The following is a 23,451-nucleotide window of genomic DNA, read 5'->3' on the forward strand; positions in this document are numbered from 1 at the left end:
AAAAGATAAAATGACAAATGCAAATGGGTATGAGATAATACGACAGACAAGTAAAGGCAGCAGAGAAAATACCACTGATAGATAGAGGCAAGGTAAGAAGTCAGCCTGGTACCTAGCAACCAAGTGATATCCTCAGATTTGCTGCTAGAATTTCCAGAATTCTACATCTAACTCTGCAAAATACAGTAGGAGAGTGCTAAATGATTCAAGTAGAAAACAGAATATAAACAACATTAAACGAAACAGAAGTTTGCAATGTTTATAATTCAACTTAATTAATTAATACATCATACTTACATTATTCTTCTGGCAAATAATTTCCTGAAAAAAAAAGAAAATAATGTTGATAGCACTAGGAAAGCTATTTGATCAGTATGACTTTCTAATATTACTGTTTGCACACATGACAAGAAAAGGTTGATTGACATATATTTTCTAAACCTGTCAAATCAACATAAATGAGGTATTGTCTCAGAAGAGACAAAATTACTACAGAACCAAGTAGAAACATACAACTTATTTATACATAAGAGCATATCTCCTGTCTGCATGTGAATATACTTGCATACACATATAAACATGTCCTTCCACTTAAAAATTTTCCTAGAGAGATGACATCCAGAAGTTGTCTATTAAAAATCTATTCATTTTTGAAAAGTCAAATATAGTAAGTAACATTTTGCTACCAGGAGAAGCAACCAAAAAGAATAGTAAAAGCAGTACTCATATGAGGTTTTAAAATAATACAAAACTGCTTGAAATTCACTTGGGTCTAATAATCAGATGCAAAGAATATATCTTCACATTTTCAATGTGAGTTTTCAGAGACTCTGAAGCACACACAGATGGAAAGAGCTGATTCCTGCACACTAATCCTGATGGTACAGCTCAAGTGTAAACCACTCCTGAACAATGATCATCTTGCTTCCATAATGATTTGCCAGCAAGTTCTGATCCCAGGAATTGATAACCATACCAGATTTATCAGCCACCTATGCCTCTGCCACTGGGACTGGTGAGCAGCTTCACCAGCTCAACAGCATTAGAAACAAGGACAGCATCAAACCAAGGCACCTCACACTTTCCATATTGTTGAGTCAGGCTTTGATAAAACTGCTCTTCTCCCTGTTGAGAGGGGCATGTTTCACATATGATTGTTTCTAGCTTTCCAAGTGTGGGCCGTAAAGGTCTGGTCAAACCCAGCATGGACAGGAACATCTTCAACTAGATCAGGTTGATCAAAGTGCTGCCCAGCGTGGCCTGAATGCTCATGCAGAAGAATATTTCACCAGTAAAAGTTTACTGCTTTATGCCCTGATTATATCATGTGCTTCAGATCTGTATTTCCTTAATTTTTGTTTTTTAAATTCCCTCTTCCACACAAGATTAAAACTGCTAATGCTCTCCTATATTGCTTCCACTCTTACCTGCTGGCTGTAACAAATACAGAAAAAAACACTGCCTCAGCAGACATACCAGTATGTCCATAGCTACTTTTTCTAGGCAGTTACTAAACAGTATGGAAAGGGTCTTGCTCTTTGACTAGCTCCCTGCAGACTATCAAGAGCAGAAACACACGCCCAGTTCAAAGCTAAGGGAAACCAAAGGAGGTCTTTCAGTCGGCAGAGTACTGGCGGCAACTGTGACATCCAAGTCTCCCTGCACAGAACTGGGCTTCCACTGATGCTAGTGGGAAGCCAGCATTTACAAAGTCCAGCTTCTAAACTAGTAAAAAGTTCTTCCAAGTGCCCAAGAAAGCCTGATGCCTCACCCCAAGAGATTTCTCAGTGGGAGTTGGGTATTTGGCTCTTTGCCCCGTACAATGAAATTCTGCTCTGCTTATACGGTAGATAATTGCACGTACACAATTGAATTAAATTCCCAGATGCATCTTTTACCATTAGCATTATTTTTAGGGCTTTTATCTGTATACTCTTTGTGTTGAAGAAGAAAGGAAATAATTGGATTGTAAGTGGTCCAGTTAGCTGAGAAAATTTAGAGGGAAGAGCAAGGGGAAGAAACAGAGTACTAAGCATGTCTGTCCCAAATATAGAGCCAACCAGAAAAAAATGGGACAGAATCAAAACCAAATAGCCTGCACTTGCCAGAAGCAGTGGAAGCAAACCCTTCCTGAGTGGTGCTGGTGCCCAGACTGCAGTCTGACTCACCAAGCTGCTCACTCTAAATTCTTCTTCTCATCAAAGCCTGGAAGGGAAGTGCAAGAGCATAAAACACCTCCTGAGTAAAACCAATGCATCTGAGAGAGGGGAAGTAATTGAAAACACGGCCATCCAAGTTATCTATCCCTTCCCATCATGGAAGTTACTAAACTTTTTGGATAGTTGCAGTAGGAAGCAAGTATTAACTTCTTGGCTGACAAAATTCACAGCCCCATAGATTATCTTAAAACATCTTCTTGCCTTAAACCAAAGAACCATACTCTCCATTGAGGCACAACTTTTGTTTTTACTGACTTCATTACGCTGCTGCTAATCTCCAGCACAGTAATCCTTTAGGTACCTGATGCAAACAGAAGCAATTTAGCAAGATCTAGCAGGGGGTATCAGGAGGCCCCATAAGGCTTGGCAGAAAACTGCTAATTTAGACAGAAGCTAAAGTCTAAGGATTATTTTGCTGCCTACACACTACCACTCTCTCAGGATTGTTATTACTGTAACAGTTTACCACAAACACCAGTAATTCCCTTGAATTACAAACTCTAGCATTTAATTTCTCATCTCAAATTTGGCAAACTTCTGTTTCCATAAACAGGCATTTAACAGCTAGGTATTTATCTGACTGTGATCAAGTAATGTAAATCTTTCTCTTTAGAAAACTAGACTGAGTTTTACAGCATTGCATTGCAGACATCTTTGCCAGCCCTCAGAACATTTTTGCTATTCTGAACCACAAATGGCATGCGTATTTCATAGACAAAGAACCTATTTCAAGTGTTAGACTAGCTGTGACTTGCCCTCCAACCCCCTTTTTCCACCCAGAGCTACCTTCAGTGACTGCAGAGACTCTGCATTTGTGTCACAGTAGAGGATAATGTTGTTAGCCATGCTGAAGCTCTCCCTGACTCCCAGATGGTAGAACAGGGAAGGTTGACGGAAGGCGTCACTCATCTCTACAACAGCAATATCTGCAGAAAGAAATTAAAAAATAATGTTGTCAATGCCACACATTTCTGACAGTCAAATACATCTAGGTCATGTCTGTTCACACAACTTATTTTGCTAAGAAGACCTGTCTTTAAGTAGGAAATGAGAGATCTAGAGGGATTTTCCCATTTTAACTATTATACCTGAACTTTGAACATAGTCAGCAGGATGTGGTTTTGGTTTTTTTCTATTTTACTATTACTCGATTTTTTTCTTTTAATGAGACCTTAAAATGGTAAAAACAGATAAACCACAAATAAAGAAAAGCAAAATATTTCAATTTCTGTCTTGAAGAATAAAATTCTAAATCTATACATGGTGACTAATAACCTTAGGGAAATATAAAAGAAAAAAATTACATTAGACATATTTTTACCCTCTGTGCAAGTGGCAAAAAAAGAATGTATCTATATAATGTGTCTTTAATATACTGTATAGATTCTGTACTAGAGCTTTGGAAGAAAAACTGAACGATAACGTTCCAATATAAATTACCATTCAGTTCTATTTTGATTTATATAGAAAGATGATAGAATGAGAAAAAGACTTCTATAGAGGCAGAGAAGCAAAGAGGGAGTGAATATATAAAGCCAAAGAAACCCCCATGTAAGTAAAAACTTTACTGTGCAGACAATTCTGTTCATAATAAATTTTATTTGGGTGAATAATGCATGTGAGCACATACACAAACGCTTGCAGAACAAGGAATGTAGTCCACAATTTCTCTTACACCACGTGTTTCTCTTGACCAGATTTTCACCAACGTCAAAGTATAACAAGAGGCAATTAACTATTTCTGCTGACTCTTTGCAAGATTCCTGTTATACCGGGCAGCATGTTTCCACTGCAAAAGTCTTGTGGAATCAAGAGAGCAAAGCAAGAAAACTGACTCATCTCCACCTCTTCCACAAACACCTTTCTGTCTTTTCACCCAATTAATTTTTTTCTTAGGTTTCAGAAAAACAAAACAAAACAAAAACAAATAAACAAAAAAACAGAAAATCAAACCCAAAACAGAGAAATATGCCTCTGTTAAGAGTAGAACAAGAAAAGCAGCCTGGTTTCATTATCTCTCTATGCTTTCCCATGCCTTTGGATGCTTTCATGACTGAAAAGATGCATAGCAAGACAAGTTCTGTAGGAAAAAGCCTATGTGCCCTCAAATTTCTCTAATTAATCTAATCAGAGATTCTACCTCTAACCACAACTTTTGACCTTGCCTATTTACTTAGATCATCAAAACTGAAATGAAGATGTTAAATAAAAGATAAACCTTGGGGTTGTACTCTTAACTGGGGAAGCAATGTCTCTCCAACTTGTTGAAAAGGAATAACTTTGAGACATCTACTCTTCAGTAATGTTTTTCTGTAACTGGCCTACAGGCTTATAAATTATTAAAAACCTGAAGGAAGGACAGATACAGTTGAAAGAGAAACATTTGCCTATACAAGCTTAGGCTCTTCAAGAAACAAAATTTAAAAAGAAGAGACAAATATGGTACAAAAAAAGATATTGTTTCACACTTGACAAAATAATCTAATATTAAATTATGTTTTCTAAAAGATTCATAATTTGTGTTCTAAGCATCTCCCTCTGTCCAATTCCACATAAATATTTGCAGTATGAATGCCATCAAATTTTATTGAAGCAAAAAAGGCTGTATTTATGAAGACTACACATATCCTCACTTTCATTAATTTTAGGAAACCGAAGCATCACAAAAGCCAAACAAGAATGACAATACTGCCACTATATTTTGGGTGAGATTAGAGTCTGTTTATTTTCTTCTGAAACGTGCTGTAACACAAGTTATATTTTTAACTGCTCTTACTCACATAGAAGTCTAATCTTGAGCAGCTCTAAATCTATGGTACATATCTGTTAATGCCAAGCAGGAGGAAAATTTGCGCAACTTGCCATGACTTAATTCTGCAATTTTGCAAGACAATGTGCTCTCACTAGAGTTGCAAAACTAAGAATAAAAGAGAGATATTATTTTAGATGGAGTCTGATCAAAGCCATATTACAAAAAATACTTGAGATCCTCTATTAAAATGACAAGCTCCTAGGATCACGAAGAAGGAAAGATGAATTTTTAAAAAAATTATGTGTGTATATATATATATAACTAATAAGCTGGCCAAATGCATTGAATGAGTCTGACACAGGACCACACTGTAGGAAACATTCTTGGGTCCTGTACCTTCCTTATCATAGTAAAAAAAAAAATACCCAAACTATACAAAAATTATGAGTCACTTACACAGGGGAGGGAAGGTCCATGAGTAAAGAAACATTTGTATGAAACATCTCACTGAGATACTGGCATAAACTCTTTTGTGATACTTGCATTTCTTATGCAACTAAAGAGGATCTCTTTCCTTTGCATCTCAAGACTTCTGTGAAATCCTTCTAGATAATCTTATTTGATAGATAAAGCAGTGTCTTCCTTAGAATAGGTCCGTCTTTTGTGAAGTTTTCCTGCTCAGTCTAACAGTTATGTATTTTAAGATGAAGATGTCACTCACAACAAAGAGATCAGATTTCTCAAGTTCAGGTTAGGCCTCTGGGCTGGTATTGCAATTTCCAAGGGGAACAAACCTTACCTGCAATTCCAACAAGCCACAAAAGGTACATGCACTTTTGACATCAGATGTCTGTCCAAATAAAAAACCATATAACCTATAACAGCTCTTCTGACAGACCCGTTTCGGACTATCTTCTTTCACAACATCAGGAGAGAAACTCCTCTGACCAAAGGAAGGATCAATGGATCAATGTACTTGACAGAAGTGCAGAAGTCAAATACTATATAGCTCATTTTGGAGGGGGGAAAAATAAAAGAGAGAGAAAAAATCCACCACAGAAACAGAGGTGGGAATGGTTCCTATAAAGCACCTGAACTGTACCACTGAGTTCACTACAAAGCAGCCAAACACGATATTCAGTTACATAAAATATGATTAGAAGTTTAGCAAAGACGAGCAAGACTGATGGTTTTCAAGACAAATGTAAGTATACATACATACATATATAAAAATTCTCACTAGTTTGAAAGAGCCAGTATTTAGCTAAACCCAAAAGAACTGTTTTGTCATCAATACATAAACTGCTATAACCCTCTTTATTAGGTCCTCACTCTCATTTCTCCCAGATGAAATCAATCAAACATTCTGCCATAGAAGATAAATTACCTGTTCACTGGAGAACACAGCTTCTGAAGTGGCAAAATGGTATTTCAACAAAGGTGGAGGAATCAGCTCTACAGTTACACTGGAACTGCACATCTATGGTTTGAGTTTCAAGGCAAGGAAAAGCCTGATCAAGCACAGGAATCAGAGTAGAGCTCTCTCAACACCTAAGCCCTCAGGATGAAGCACTCTGAAGACCAGAAATATCAGTTCACTGACATAAATTCATTTCAAATGCTCTTGCACGCCTTCAGTGCTGCAGCAAAAAAGTCTGTTCAGGCTCCAGTAGACTAATGAGTAGGGTGGGTATGGAAGCATGCTACCCAAAATAGGAAGACAGAAAAGTGCAAGAACTTCAATTTTTGCAACCTCACAGGCTGCAAGAATGTGAAATTTAATTTTGTGCCCAAGACCAAAGTAAGGGATAAAATTTACTATATGTCATGAAAGTAGACCTGGTGACAGGTCACTGATATTAAAGAAAAACAGGCATAGAACAGTCTTTACCTTTTCTAGTCATCTTTGACATTATAGCTAGAAAGTCTTACAATAAGTCTTGCAGTAAATTATTGTCTCTCATAGTTTATGGGCAATAAATTAAGTCTAATCACAACCCCATCCCCTTAAATGATTGGCATGCCTAAATAGATAAGACAAGTGCATCATAAACACACAACCAGAGCTTCATTCGCTCTGACCTAGGCAGCAAACCCAGCATAAATACAGCAGCAGGCAGTTTCCATGCGCTAAATCACTCCAAGCTCTGTCTGTCTGCTGACAGCATCCAAACTACCTCTAATGAAGCTGCCTATGAACACATCAACTGAGTAACCACAGACTGAGCTGTAGACATGCCAACAGCTACTGAGAGTCACAGTTTAGCCTGTTATTAGGCTAACATCTACACCAACAATAGCTTGAAACACACAGTCAGACATTCAAGAGAACAAAGTATCACTGCAGTAGTAACTGGTTTCTTAGTACCCTGGGAAACCAGATTCATGAGCTGGAATTGGAGGTAACCCGCTTGACCCTTCTTGCCTGAGAAGCACTGGTAAAGTACAGATCTCTGTGAAGTTTGGCATAGATTAAAACCATCCTACGATCATTCTTAACTGTGATGTAAATCCACTTAGTTCTCTTTAAGCTATCTGTGCAAAGACTGAGAACCTTACATGTAAAATCTCTACTGATTAACTTGTTAAGAAATGGGGAAAACTCAAGAGTATACACATTAACAAGGCCAAAAAAGGGTGAGTGTCCATTAGTGGATACAGAGCCCTTTGCTCTTGGCTATTAGCCATGCCTTTAGTCACCAAGACAGTGATAAACGAAATGCAGCGGTCAAAGTTCATCTTCTACTCATTGTTTTAAATGTAACACGGCAAAGAAGAATGTTTAAACAAGTGCTCTGAGATATCATACATGTACACCCTACTTTTTGATATTACCTGCTTACTACAGTGCTGCCAGGAAAAGCAGTGAATACAAACAGAATCTATACGACTCATGAATGTTTGTGTTTGTTATTATCTTCTGATTAATTGTTACCATATACATGACTATTGCCTAACATTCACTATCCCACAATTAATCAGGGGAAAAGGAAAGATGATAACGGCAACTTCTGAGACCAGGATTTTGTGTTCTTTTCCACTTGAGGCTTAAAAGAGTAAGACGCTGTTCTGACAGAGATATAAAAGAAGAGAAAGGAGAGCAAAATTTATTTCAGTGCAGGTCTGAACACCAAACTTATGCAGTAGCAGCTCTCCATTCAGCCTTAGAATGACGATATGATGACACCATTGGGCAAACTTTCAGAAACAAGCAAGGAATATACTTATCTACTTCAACTTCTGTATGATTCTCTATGCTTGGCATAGATATCTTCCTGTTTACTAGAGACTGCCTGCATGAGGTAGGAAACCTGCTTTGGCAATCCCGACACGTCAGTACAGATTGGTATTTCTGGTTCAACCGTGCAAACCACAGTGCCACAGACTTGTCAACAGCACTGGAACCAGACATTTCCTGCCAAGGGTGTATCATATGGCTCCAAGGCCAGAAACAATTGATGGGAGCCACTGAGGTGAGAATACCCAAACACAGGTGAATGGCCAACCTCTCAGGAAATCAGTCCAGTCATGCCAGTCTGCTGGGAGAGGCTAAAAAAAAAAAAAAAAAAAAAAAAGAAACTTTATAAGGGTGTCTGAGGCTTGAATATGGGGAAGGAAAAGGGCACAGGCAAGTTTAGTATGCTATACTAGAGGAAAAGCAGGGCATTTGTAGAGACTTGAATTGAGGCACAAAGTAGGCTTAAGGGCACAAAGACAAAAACATGTGATGGACATGGGCTAGTTCTAATCTAATGAAAAGCACTGTGACTTAGGAATCTTATAGTAATCCTGTCTTGAGCAGTCTCATTTTTTTGCAATGGAAACAGAAGTACAGATCAGAGCCTATCCTGCAACCTACTCAAAAGGGAGTTTCTGAGCACAAAATCCCGGCAGATACCGCACAAACCCAGCTGACTGGTGGGTGGTCCCTTTCCAGAGGCTGCATCACACTAATTTGAGCTAGAAATAATTAGAGCACTTAGTGCTTGCCCAAAAAACACCAAGTTACCTTTGGATACAACAGTATCATTTTTCCCTCATATCCTCATGGGTATTAAGAGTCCACTGTTCCTCGAATAGCTAAACTGAGTTGAGCTGCACTTGAATTTCAAAGTGAACTTCTACACTAGACTCATAAGCAAAAAGGTGTTATTTCACTTCAGATAAACTCAATAAACAGCTGTTACTGTTAGGGGTGATTCTAACCCTCTTTCACATTTGTATCAGATCCAGTGTGGGCAATACCCAGTGAGACAACTCAGTCTCTCTGTTTGGAGGGGTGAGTGAGTGTGCAGGATCAGCTGACTCCTGGATCAGTTAGATGATCTCACTTTTCACCCACACAATCACTAGGTTCTGTATAAAGAAGGCATCAGCCACCACAGCTGCAAAGATGCAACCAAGTACCTACTTACTTCTGCTTGAGTCACATATTGTTCCAGGGGGTAGGTAAATTTTAATCCTCCATACAGACATGGATCCAACATCCACTTGCTCAAGAATCCCATATATTAAATCACAGGAAGAAGTGTTTCTTGAAGAACAATACAGAAAATACATAAAAAGATTTACCCACAATTCACCTCATTACATTAGGTATCTGTAGCCACATCTGCTGACAGAATATGTGACTCAATTTAGGTCTCTAGGAGTCTACTCATTAACAAAAAATTAACTAGCTAATCACATAAAAGCAATTTCCTCTTTTTAAATCATTAATAGTTTTTCATTTCTTTCTAGTCAATAAGGTAAGAGAGAAGAACTACTTAAGTAAAAGGCTGACCATGTACAAGAGCAAATATAAGCTGTTCCTGTATAAATTTAAACTGGAAATCCCAAGAAAGTTTATAATCTACAAATCCAAACGTCCTGGAGCACCCCCTCAGATGTTTAACTGATGGGTGGTGATCTGCTGTCACAGAAATTGCACCCTGCCCCACAATACATCAAGGTGCTCCTTAGTAAGACCTGCACAAATTAGTTCCTGACAACTTTTGTAGCAAACTGGCTCAGATCATTCTCAGAAAATCAAACGTAATACTTCACCAAGTGGAATCATCCAAGCAAGGAGGAGAGAAAAACAAGTTCCTTTTCTTGTTACAACAACAGTATTCAAGAGCAAGACCCTCCAAATAAACCCTGGCTTTTTTGTCTGCACTATGTTTCAAAGATATGAAGGGAAAAGAACCTTTCAGTCCCGTAATCAAAAACTGATGGGAGATAAGCTGAAGGCAATTTCCAAAATAAAACAGCAGAAGTTAGAAACCAACTGGTAACACAAAGAAAGTTATAGCAGCTGTTAGAAAAGGAATGAGATAGGAAGATAAAGATGGCAAACAATAAAGGGTTGTGGAAGAATTAGCACATCAAACTACACATCAAAACCTAAATTACTGTGTCAATGATCTGAAGACAACTGAAACAATATAGAAAGGCTGATGAAGAAAAAAAAAACAGAAAAAAGCTTGAGTATCAAAAAATCCACTCTCTCTTGGCCCAAAACAGGACTGTAATGTTATCACATGATTCCAACACCCAACAATTCAAAAAACCCACTCTCAGCTTGATGCGTGTGGGAGGAACTCAGGATCAGGCAAGAATAAAACATGACAAGCAAACAAAGAGCCATTTATTCAAAAATAACCTCAGTACGTTAAGACTCAATGCATCTGTATCAATCCTAATGAAGCAGGCTCCCTAGTACCAATAACCAAATATTAAAGACTACCTTAACTCTGAACTTTGCATCAGAAAAAATACTCAGACATCAATCGGGTAAGTACTGAAGCTCATCTGAAGGCTGGAGCACATTACAGGGCTAATACCAAATATTATTTAAGCAATCCACAGATGCAACAGCAGAAGTAGTCAATGAAAATAAGGCAAGCCAGTATTTCTACATTTAGAAGATTTGTTCAGATTTTCATCATTGCAATATTTTTCAAAGAAGACCAAACACTCCTTTGGCCTGGACAGGATCTTAATCAGGAAAATCTCAGGGGGAGCGAGAGAGAGAGAGAGAAAATATGATGGTATTTGTGTGATTATTTTGGTTTATGTGTTTATGTTATGTGTCTTTGAGATGCAAGATGAAAGAGTGACACTTTATTCTTTGGAGAAGTGACTGAGCCTACCCAAAAAGAAAGAACTTTCAAGAACACAGGTTTCAGGAGTGGTGGAAAGTTTTCCTAAAGTCTAAGCAAACTGCAGAGTTTGCTACAGCTCAAAAGTTGCAGAGAACATTTAAACCAAGGAAGGAAACAACCATCCACCTCCAAGGACAGGACAAGCAGGAGAAAAAGCTGATCAAAAGTCCTTTTTATTTCTGTCTTTCCTGTTCTGTTTATTCCTGACTTAGTGACCTGAAGTTTTCTCCATATAAGAAGTTTTCCAGTTTTGTTTTTTTTTCCTAAAATCTAAATATTTTCACTTATAACACAGTCATATATTTGGTTTCTTTGCTCAGCTCACTGTGACAAAAATGTCAAGGCAGATCCACCTCTAAGCTTCAAAAATGAACTCTGGGTTTCATTGCAGCATCTGGAGGGATCAGAAGAAAACTCTGTTTAACTCAGTATTTCTTCTCTCCAGAAGCAGCAGGCAATGTGGTAGAGGTGGTAAGAACGGTGCAAGACTGAGCTTTATTAAACAATCCAGACACATTTACAGAAAAAATGCTGAGCTACCTAGAATGCTGAATATCAACAACTAATTTAGTGTTCAATGTTATGTGAGCAATTAGAGCTGCTTTTCTTCATGTATGTTACTTTGCATTCTCTATCACGGGAATTGAGCTGTCCTTTACCTGCTCATTTGCTTAATACCATAAAACCTTCTGCTGTTTATTACTGCCTATTCTTCTTTGATAAGCCTCAACATTAGCAAACGTTACCACCACCCTTTTCACCAGAAAGAAATTTGAAGATCAGCCGTGAAATTTCTGAATAGCCCAATTCAAGAAAGTACAGAACTTCTAACAGCCTATTTTTCTACTGGCAACCTTGCTTCATTGCAAAACTTATCTTCTGTTCCTTTCATTTAAGAGTCCACTTAAGGGTTATAAGATGTCATCTCCAGTCATTTTGTCCCTTTAAGAGTATTTGGTAAAGTATCCCATCAAAAGCTTTTTGACATCTCAATATACTGTCCTAAATGTATTATCCACAAGTACAGTCTCATAACAAGAGTGTGAGTTCCTTCTACAAAAAAAAGCTTCAACTCCTCCCTGCTGCCAGATTTTACCCATGACTCTAAATGATATGTTCTTTATTTATATTTTCAACCCATTTGCCCTAATGTAATACCAATACAATCTCCCACTACAATGCTGCCGATATCAAGTGAAGTCAGAAGTCATGCACCCATAAAAAAAGCAGTCCTCAGCAAATATTACTCAAACTATTTTGGAAACTGTCTTACTAAGACTTACATGCCTTTTTACACATTTCCAACTTCTTTCCTCATCAGAACAAAAGTTCTCTTTCCAAAGGGCATCATTCCATTTCTTTATCTTCTTAGTAATGCCACCTGCTGTGGAATACTTTACAAATTCTGTTAGTAAATAGCACACATTTTCTCAATGGAATTTTTCTTAGGATGTCTTTTTGCCATCTGAATGCTCTTCCTCTTTTTAGCTAATCCTGTCAATTTCTTGTTAAGAAGCTTGCTAATTTTTTTCACAGTAGAAATATCGGCTGCACCAAAAGGAGCTAAATGTCTAAGACTGTAGACCCTTCTCAAGAAGGCCAAAGTCACACCCATTAAGCTATTGAAAAGATTCTAGAAGTGTTTCTAATACAAAGATGTACAAGTATTTCTTATAACATTATTTTCAAGTAATGAGAGTTAATGTTTTCCAGTCCAGTGATACCAAAAATGGTTTAAGCTTAGAAGATTCACGACCAGCAAGTACAGACTGAAAAATAAATACAAGCACTTCAAGATGATGATGAACAGCATCTGGCATGCCTGTAAAAAGTGGGAATCTTCCTAAGCTTCTGAAAATTTGGAAGCAGAATTTTTCCAAGAGATGTAAACAAACATCTTTGTTAAATGTCTTCATTTAGACATGGAAATATTTCCATTTTAAAAAAAAACACTGTATTTTTCATAAATAATTCAGCACTTGAGAATTTTAAACCTCAAATTTCATAAAGATTAAAGAATATGTTTACCATTCCTGGTTCTCACCACTCCCTCATAAAAATCTCTACATGATAGCATTTTTGCTGCTGTGTCCAATGTCTTCTCATGAACAGAAAGACACTAAGAAAACTAATTGCCTGAAGGCTTTGGAATTTCACATGCCATGTTTTCTGATTAAAAAAAATAAATTGTCTCTCAAAAAGTGCACAAATCTTCGCAAAAATGAAAAGAAAAAGCAACTGTATAACCACACATTACATTCTAAAGCATCTGGAAATTCAACAGCTTGAAGAGTTTCCAAGTCATTTCATGTGTACACAATATATGACACGTCTTAGCAAACCCATCCCTCAGGAATGTTAGCCCTTTTGAAGCCTCTTTAACTATGTCCTTGTATGGAAAAACGCTTCTTTTAGCTTCTTCTAAAGCTGCTTACAGATAAGAGTTAGAAAGTCAAAAATCAAAAATTAGTTATTACACCTTACTATATCTTTTCATTCTTGATTTTAGATTACACCACCTTTCCCTTTGTTGCTTTTCTGAAAAGACCCTATCTAGTCGGTGTTCATCTGTATGGAAATAATTCCACAAATGCTTCTGATGATCCAGTTTTTCCTTTCTCTGTGTATTCCACCAAGACCCAAATCCAGTTTTTCAAATGCGATGAGCAGAGATGAAGTGTTAATGATATGCCACATCACAGTTATACAGCGAATAACTCTTCTAGTTTTTCCCCTTTCTTGCCTTGTGACTCCTGACAAGTTTATTTATTACTCCTGTAAGGTTTTCAGCAATTTATTCACAACAGCTCTAACCTCTGTTACTCACCCAAATAGATTAGAAAATAAGCATATCCAACAGCATTTAGTAATTTTGTGTCTCTGTCTATTAATTTCATTTTTAAATTGTTCTAGTGATTGCACTGACCAATATTTTCCAAAATAAACCCGTTTAAGCACTAGTTTATCAATTGTTTCCTTGCTCACAGATTTCTGGGTAGCATTGCATGTTCCTTCCCCATGAGCATAGCAATGAATTTGTCATTGCTTGCACATGAATTTACTATTATTTATTGTCTATTTGCAATGTCCTAAATATTTGTTGTTCAAATTCAAAAGATTATGTCTACTTTTCCTACTCATCTGCACCTTACAAAGTCTATTTATGTTCTGTTTCAATGAAATCTTTGAAAAAACCAGAAAGACATATCAGTATCTGCTTCCATACCTCATATACCTTATCCATTTCCAGTTCTTCCTTTAAAAAACAAAATAAAACAAAAACAAAACAAAAAAGAAACCACCACCACTTTCTTTCAACAAAGCAAGCTGTAGAATTACAGCTAAGCTGCTTTTTCCACGTAACACTACAAGTACTACTAAGGCTTCTCAAGTCAAACATGATTTGGAAGCAGGTAGGACAACCTTCACAGGGCTTGGTCACACCTTAGTGATCTGTAAGTCACAAGTACAACGTTTGCACGCAGCCTTCCTTGCAATTTAGCAGGAAAAAACCCCGCACGCAGCACTCAACCACACAAATCCATTTACTTCTGTCAACACAGGTGAAGTGTATGTAAACAAAACACACCCGATTAAACCTAGTTTGAAAGAGCCCCTGGGCTCCACCAAAAACACTGCAAAAAAGTATCAACTTCACACAGAAAATAGTCTTCAATTCAAAGATGAGACTATAGTTTGGAGTATCAGATATTTTAGAAAGCAGCCCTCCATCAAACCAGACATATGTCACTAACACGGCACGTGGCACTATAATTTTCTTCTATTGCAACAATTCACAAAAGATTGAGCCAGAATCAGTGCCCTGCTTTGCAAAGCACTCCACATTGCAGATTTGGGTAATCTTGTCCCATAACACAAAAGCCTAAAATACAAGAATTTGAAGGGCCCTGTTAGAAGGTAACAAGAACGAGGAGTTTATCTCCAGCAGAAAGAAGCACAGTTGCAGCCTTGTCTACAGCTGCAGACATAGAAGTTACAAGATCACAGTATTGTTGCCAACTACAAGAAAGTGTCGAAGGGCTGTCCCTTCGTAAACTTCACCTCTCGCCAGTTCCCAAGGAAGCAATTACACAAGTCTAGGATAAAGGTTCAGACAGACACAGATTCATCCAGGCTGCTTTATTTAGCTGAAGTTCATCTCCCTTTTGCACAGATCAAGCTTGAAATTAATTTCACAATTTGAGCTATGATTCTGCTTTAGCTTACTGGAGCATCCTCGCCTTTCAGGACTGCCAGAGTAACAGTGAAAGTACCAGTAAAGAAAGGGGACAGGAGGTGATACCCAAATTATTCTTATTAAGGAGGACAAAACTTCCCACGCTAGTTTTCTACCAAAATAACCACACGTTTGCACGTAAATAGTAACTTGGTATTTAAGTTACTGGAAAAATCACACTCACAATTCCTGAGAAGCAACTACTAATTTGCAAATCAATACAGAAAATACTACTGCTCACACCACCACCATCTGCCTCTAAGGCAGCACAGACTGCCCAGCCTCGCAAGTAACTTCGCTATTGCATCCTCCAACAGAAAACGGATATGACTCATCTGAGTTAAATTCTTTAACGCTTGACATGATTGCTGCTAATTGTTGCAAAACGAGATTAAACAGATCTGATAAGTGTTTGGCTTTGACAATCGTTATTCCATGTGGCCTACGATAGCTATGACTCCATTCTCATTCAATTCACTTCTACAGCAAAAAGAACAGCCTTGGATTATTGTTGCTTGCCCCTCTCTGTATTAATACAAGATGCTCAAAGGCAACCCATCTCTTCACGTGACTCTGGTACCAAAAACTACTTTTATATGGCTACTGCACTAATTCTACAGTAATTCTACAGTACAAATTAATATCCAACCACACTGTAAGAGTATTTTAAATTACAGATTTTATGTAACTATCATGGAAGTTCTTGTCCTTCTTTACAGAAATGAGTCATATCTAAATCAGCAGAGATCCCAATAGCAGCACATCTGATCTAGCCAGCAGCTCACAAACTCAGGAAAGCTGAGCTTTCTCTTTACCTTTCTAGTGCCAAACCCCAGGCAAGTCATTTACTCTCCATCCTTCTGGTTTCATTCTCCTTAAAATGATGAGATGTCTATCTGTTCCCTCTATAAAGTGCTCTAGCCTCTATAGATGAAATCCTTAAGTATGTACATTACCCAGGAAGGGGAATGGCCAGCATCACAGCTGGCAGAAGAAAGACAAAAGACTTCAAGACACAGCACTTGAAGCACTGTATGTTGAATTCGATTCTGAAGTATTTATATATGGACATTCACTAGGATAGCTAGGACAATGCTGAACTCCACATACAGAAAAGAAAAATATATGTTGTACCAGTAGCACTTTTGAAGCAGAACTAGCACTACAAATGAGGTTTTAAGTGTCTTGCACTGTATCATATTTTTGAGTAAGAACAAGGGTGTCTTGCACTGTATCATATTTTTGAGTAAGAACAAGGACTACAAAATAGAAACACAAGCTTTTACTTGAGAAAATAGTCTACAACTAATCCATTATTTATATTTTTTAAATCACAGTAGAGTGCAAAACCTCCTGCTAGTTAGTCCAAAACTGAAACAAAGAAATGCTACTAGAAGAATCTTATGAATTCATCAATTCCAAGTGCCTAAATCCGTGGGGCAAGAGAAAGGTTAATTGACCCAAAGTGGCAATAATTACCATTTGCATGTAAAATTGGTGATTTGTTTTATCTTATATTTCTATTCCTTCTGTATTCTACATACAGGTAAAAATGTTTACATTCCAAGTGACTGGAATTCAGTTACTATTCCAGCTGTTCTTGTAGTAATTAACTAAAACAACTCCGTATACATTATCTCACTGCAATACTCAATACAGGCTTCAACCTCCATTCAACCTGCACTGCTGAAATGGTAAAGATAATTTTTGCTAAAAACAGATTTTTTTTTTCCTACAGCAATTATTGATGTGAACAGGAAAGCTACACAGATGTAAATCTGAATAATTGCCATTAAAATAGATATTCGGCTTTACACAAAGTAAATAACCACACAACTGGTAGGAAACCTAGATCAGTTTGTATCATATAAACACTTAAATTCTCATGCTTCAGGTTCTTGATCTTCTATGGAAGAGAAAAAGAAACATTTAGATGGAGAAATACTTAAGACACTGGGGGGAAAAAAGTGACAACAGCCACCACCTACTCACACATTCATTTTTAGCAGAGTAATCACTCTTTCACAGAAATTTATCCAAAAATATCTGGATATAAAGGCCAGCAAATTAAACAACAAACTCTAGGAAACAACCTCGCCAGCACAGACCAAGTGATTTACAATAGCATAAGCCAAAAATAAAGGTCCTGAAATTCCATTTGTTTCTTTTACAGCCAATCTTCTTAATTTACCACACTGAAGCCTTTTCAATATAACTGCAGGGTAGTTACATTTAAGCAGAAATTAAGAACTGAAACATATAATATCTTTTATAAAAAAAATAACTAAGATGTTCTTTCTGAGTTATGGCCTCGAGTTTGACTGAAAAATTAAATGTATTAAAATGGAAGGTGAAATCATATTCAGTCATAACATTTTTTACATTTCCTACAAAGAAACTGATGGACCATGCTGGAAAAGATGCACAAATGCTGTATTTGGAATATAGTTCCATATGGTGAATCTGAAAGACTCTTTTTCAACAAACAGCACATATTAGCAGGTTATTTGCTGAATGACCATTGAGGCCTAAGACTTGCAATAGCTACTCACTGCCCTTCATTCAGTTTAAGGGCCTCAAGAAAGACTGTGAATCTGGAAGCTAAGATAGCTGCTAAAACTGTGCATTCACAAACGCATTATCTTTAACCAATCTTCCTGAATAGATACGGCATTGCAACTGTACTTCCTCAGCTCTGAACAAAAGCTTGAAAGAGGCACATTTGTTACACCTAAACTGGGAAACCAGTATAGCATTGCTGACCAATTAAACATGTCCCACTCCCCCTTCTGCATCAGGCCTAAGTGGCTTGGAATAGTTTGCATCAGTCTTAAATTCTCCTAGCCTCAGGTTGCTCCTTGTAGACAGACAACTGGAAACGCTGCTGAGGCTCTACTCATTGGCACAGACCAAAAGCATGCCAGAAGTGATAACAGCTTAACAGCATAGGCCACTGAACGCTGCTATCCACGTGTAGAAGCCTAGAAGATAAGGAGACTAATGTGCATGTCTCCAAACACCAATAGCCGGATAACTGTGGAGCCAACCAAGGATTGTTGTGAGAAAGAACAGGATGTGGCTGGAAAAGGGGACCATATAGAGGTAGGGTAGCACTTTTCCAGGACAAGAGTCCTTGTTCTGGCTCCTGGAGATAAGCACAACACAGTACAGTGCATGAATGAGGTCAAGAAGCGGGCATGGACTGTAGGCGGGGATCAAGACCACCAAAGATCTCCAAAGCCCTCTGACCCATTTCCAGAAAGGTCTAAAAGAATGGACTGAGCATGATAACTAACTTGCATAGAAAGTGATAAACTTATCTCCAGGGCAGAGAAAACTTACCTATAAAAAGGTACCCAGGTGCATGTGCATCCCAGACCTTGGCCACACCATCAGCTGGATCAATGCTGAAGCCAGGACTGCTGATCTCTCTTCCTTTTTTCCTCTTTCACCCTCTTTAACCCATCTCTCTCTTCCTTTTCAAAACCCAGTACTGTTGTTTATACTGGGAGATAACAGGCTAACATACCAATTTTCATGGCGAGTGTATAACCTAACAAAACTTTGTAAGCTTTTGCAGACCTCTAACTTTTGTCATTCCTTTCAACCATGAGCACCTATGAATCTCAGCTGCTTCCCTTAAGAGTGGGACACCACACCACAAATACTCATTTGCTAGCAAAGATGTAGTCAAAATTTTAATTCAGGTGGCAGAATCTTCAAACTTAAAGATGATAAGTCCTCAAGTTTTTGTTGTAATACACAGAAAAACTCCGAATGTTTTCAAAGCTTCCTGTAGACTGAAAGTATCTGAAAAACATCAGACTGAGAGTACCACCACCTTGATTACCCTGACCAGAACAGGAAAGGATATGAGGCAACCCACAAGGGGACAAGATCAAGAATAACATGAAACCACACCTTTAGACAATCTCAACACAGGTTGCTGCAGTCCTGCTTTTGGTCTGCCCCCTGGCATGTGTGCTCAGCTCACAGAACTTACTCAACAGAAAGCTAACCAGAAGGAAGTAAAGGAGTGAGTTAGCAATCAGGCCAGCTCCATGACCTACCTCATCACATAATTCTCTGAGCACTGAAAGCAGCACCAGGGAGAAGCATGTTAGTCCAGTTTCTCCTCCACTTAAGCTGCTGTGGGACTGCCTCTCAAATGATACAATATACTCAACTATTCCAGCAGTTCTACTTAATGAGAGTAAGTGCACAGAAAAATTGATTTTATGATCTTCTTACCCTACTTAGCACTGCAGCTAGAGTGAGGCAGCAGTATACACTAAGCGGGAGGGTAATTCTCTTTTCTGATACTGATATGTATATTGCAGTAACTGTCATCTTAGTTGTATTTATTTATTGACATTAAAGATTACTTGAAAATGTGCCATATCAACTAGGCCTTTCAGTGCTAGAGGTCTGAGAGAGTTCTACTGCAAAAGTATTTGACATAACTACGGCAGTAACTCTAAATCACAGAATCACAGAATGGTTTGGGTTGGAAGGGACATCTAAGTCCACCTAATTCCAACCCTACTGCCTCAGGCAGGGATGCACTCACTAGATCAGGCTGCTCAGGGCCCATCCAAAGTGGCCTTGAACACTTCCAGGGATGGGGAATCCACAACTTTTGGGCAATCTGTTCCAGTGCTTCACCACCTGCTGAATAAAGAATTTCTTCTTAACATCTACACTAAACCTGCCCTCTTTCAGTTAGAAAATCAGTTTAAAACCATTTCCCCTTTTCTTGTCACTATCTGCCCATATAAAAAGCCCATCTCCTTCTTTTTCATAAGCCCCCTTGAGGTACTGAAGGGTTGCCATGAGGTCTCAAGGGCTGCAATGAGGTCTCCCTGAAGTCTTCTCTTCTCCGTGTTGAATAACCCCAGCTCTGTGTCTGTAAATCAGTATTTTCAATTCATAATGGATAAGGAATACATAATTTTTATGAACTTAACGAAATCTTGAAGACAGACATCTGCCAGCTTGCAACCAGCCACAGCATAAACTGAAATTCACTAAGGTTTGGTAAGTCTGCCTACCAGGAAATTTTTCAACTGAAGCTACTATTAAAGTACTTGAACAGAGAAGACAGAGAAGCAAGTATCAGGTTGTCAACATACTGATCACTCAAAGCAGAGACACTTCTGGGACGCTGCAGAACAGAGACCAAAACACAAGCAGTTAAGCAACAAAATGGACTGGAGATTTTCCAGTTCACACCCTTTTGGCAGGGCTTGCTGCAAAAGCACTTGCTTTAGTTCAGTCCATTTTCCCAGTGCTTTTACTGCATTTTGGCCTTCTTGCATCAGCAGGAAAAGGGAGATCATGGTTTCTGGTAACAGAATTAGTGGCAAGAATCCTCATTTTCTTGTTTCTTTTGTGGAATGCTTTTAGAACACATACTTTTAAGACTTTCTCCATGTACCTCAGAATTGTGAAATACACCCAAATGTTTTGAAGTACTTAAACCATGTTAAATCCACTTCATACTTAATGACCTCCACAAACTTCTAGTGTTATTAAGCCTCAATTAAATAAGAATATTTGAGTAACCAATACAAGCTCTTTGAGTGGCTGCTAAATCCAGCCTGAGACATTTCTCATCTGCAAACAGAACATGCTGAAAGATCCCAGCACTTCCTCAAAGTTAATAGTACTGGTGTCATATAATATAATAATATAGTTGTACAGGATATTTTGGAAGGGCTATTTTTTTTCCTGGCTTGCTTTGCACTGTCTGTCATGCTTCATATGTGCCACATTCACTATATACAGAGTTGTTACTCCTGGTTAATAAATCAGTAAAATTCCCAAAATAATAAAAACCCTGAAAGACACAAAAGGAAACTAGAACAACCAAGCACAGTATCAAAACAAAACAAACAAACAAAAATAAAAACCAAACAAAAAAAAACCCCAACCTCTAAGAAATTCTGTTCCTCTTTTACTTAACGTGCAATCATAAAAATAGTTGCGGAAATTAGTCTTCAGAGTCTCAAAATTTAAGTAATATACAAATATTGCATCATTTAATCAGGGAACTTTACCTCCCAAAATAAGTTTCAACATAATAGCCAAAAGAAAATAGTTTGTGTACAGCAAACTTGCATTATTTGCAAGATCACTGAAAACCCTTGCAAGAGATTGCATAGTGAAGGACTCCAAGTAACAAAGGAACTATATTTATTTTCATATGAAGTAACAGTGAAGTTCAGCTCTGCGGAAAACAAAAACTGAAACTGATCTCAGGGAAACAGAGAACATAAATACACAGGACTTCACCTTATTTACACAAATAACAATCACTTCTTGTGAAAATGATCAGGATGGTGTCACTGAGCCTTTTGTAATTGCATTTGACCCAAAAATGATGATGATGTTCAGAACTGACAAAATTCTGCTCCCAAGGAGATTTGGAGGGATTCTCTGTTCTTCACATCAACTGCCTGGCAAAAACTTCTCGTTTGCAACTGCGATCTGAAAGTAAAGGTTACACTCAAAAGGCAAATGCCCTTCTCCACAGATGCCACATGTCACTTCCACTGATGGCAAGACCTGCAAGGAGTGAGTGCAGATGGGATGCAGCACACAACCAAAAACCTGGCTTTCATTACCATGCTAGATTATTGAAAGCATAACCAGTTGTCAGCATGCATACATTCAGGTTAAAGTCAATCCATTTTCACTCAGATCAGCTATAAGGTTCCTGGAGGAAGGTCAAGAAACCTTATCTCAGATATTGTATTGAAAATTAGTAATAAACCAATAAAACACAAAATTATGGCATACACCTAGTGTATACATTATAGTGTATGCAGATACATTTTTCTATAGAAAAAGCCAGTAGTATCACGCATTAGAAGTATGTGTAGCTGCAAAAATCATATTGAAGGTGGAGCAGTGGAAGTAGGAGCATTTAATCTTATGGGTGTACCTCTATGTGGAGTTAAATGAAGCACTTTCTGTGTCAAGATAACTGAATAAATTTATCCCAAGCAGGAGGGATGCCACTTCAGAACCATACATGAATTCCTACAGTGGTACAACTGTTTCTTTACTCCTGGTACATCATTGAGTCTTCCTTGGTCACATCCAGGGCTTGCTGTGCTACAGAGAGGTGACCTATGCACACTGCATGATAGACTTCTGCCAGAAGTTTAACCTGCATCTTTACAGTTCACAGACTGCAGGTTTCCCCCTATAGGTCCCTAAGAAGCCAGAAAGACTGTAAAGAAACCAGCATTAAAACTGTATCAGACAAGTATTGTACAAAGGGGAAGAAAAGGAGATAAATTCTGCAAGAAGTGTAGGTAACTCTTCTTTGGAGATACCACTGAAAAAATGTCTTCACCACTGGAAGCACCAGCTGCTTACTCACCCAGAGTGCACTCTCTGCAAGAGACACCCACTGACACAATCAGCAAGCAAGTCCCAGAGCAACTCATTTACTTTATTACAGTAAGGGAGAAATGTAGAGCCAAATTTTCGCAAGGGTGTCTAGCTCTTAAATCAAAACATACATTTCTTGTGGGATTTCAAAGAGCACTGATTCCCACTGGCTTCAAATGATTCAGACTGTGGGAAATCTTTTAGCCCCATGTTGCATCTAAACTCATCCCAATGTTTATGAATAAAGGCAGACACGATTTGGAAGAGAATTCAACTCTGGTATGCTGTTGTTAATAGTTGATCAGCAGCTCCTCATAACCGAAATATATCTGAATCACTCAAGGCATAAATTTGGTCTCAGAGGAAAACAGTAATATAAACCAAAAAAACAGCCTGTGCTTGTATGTCAAGATCAGTCTGAGGTTCATGTTCTCTTGGAACACAATTACAAACTTCTTACAGAAATCTACCCATCAGTAATTACCAGAAAATCCTCCAATTGTCGAAACAGATTCTTCTGTCATCTGTCACACACACATGGTCTGTAGTACGAGATGACTTTGCTGACTGCTACAGATGTTTATATCATTCTAACAAATGCTGTACTTTGAGCATGTCTGTACTGCTGCGTAAAAATCCCCAGAGAAGCCATACTGAAGAAGCAGCTGGAGACTGCTGTGACCAGTGGATGTTTGG

At 38.0% G+C, this 23,451-nt stretch overlaps 1 protein-coding gene across 1 annotated transcript in view; it reads right to left on the minus strand.

Moving 5' to 3' along the window:
- Positions 1–23,451, minus strand: part of MAP3K5 (mitogen-activated protein kinase kinase kinase 5) — a 102,433-nt gene that overhangs the window by 71,176 nt on the left and 7,806 nt on the right. The window contains exons 2-3 of the mRNA XM_033055407.2: positions 3,006–3,145; positions 298–321 (exon numbers count right to left, since the gene is read on the minus strand). Of these exons, the coding sequence (XP_032911298.1) occupies positions 298–321; positions 3,006–3,145 (164 nt within the window). The remainder of the gene's footprint in view (positions 1–297; positions 322–3,005; positions 3,146–23,451) is intronic.

This window comes from Catharus ustulatus, chromosome 3 (assembly GCF_009819885.2).
Source record: "Catharus ustulatus isolate bCatUst1 chromosome 3, bCatUst1.pri.v2, whole genome shotgun sequence".
In the NCBI taxonomy this organism is placed as follows: Eukaryota; Metazoa; Chordata; class Aves; order Passeriformes; family Turdidae; genus Catharus; species Catharus ustulatus.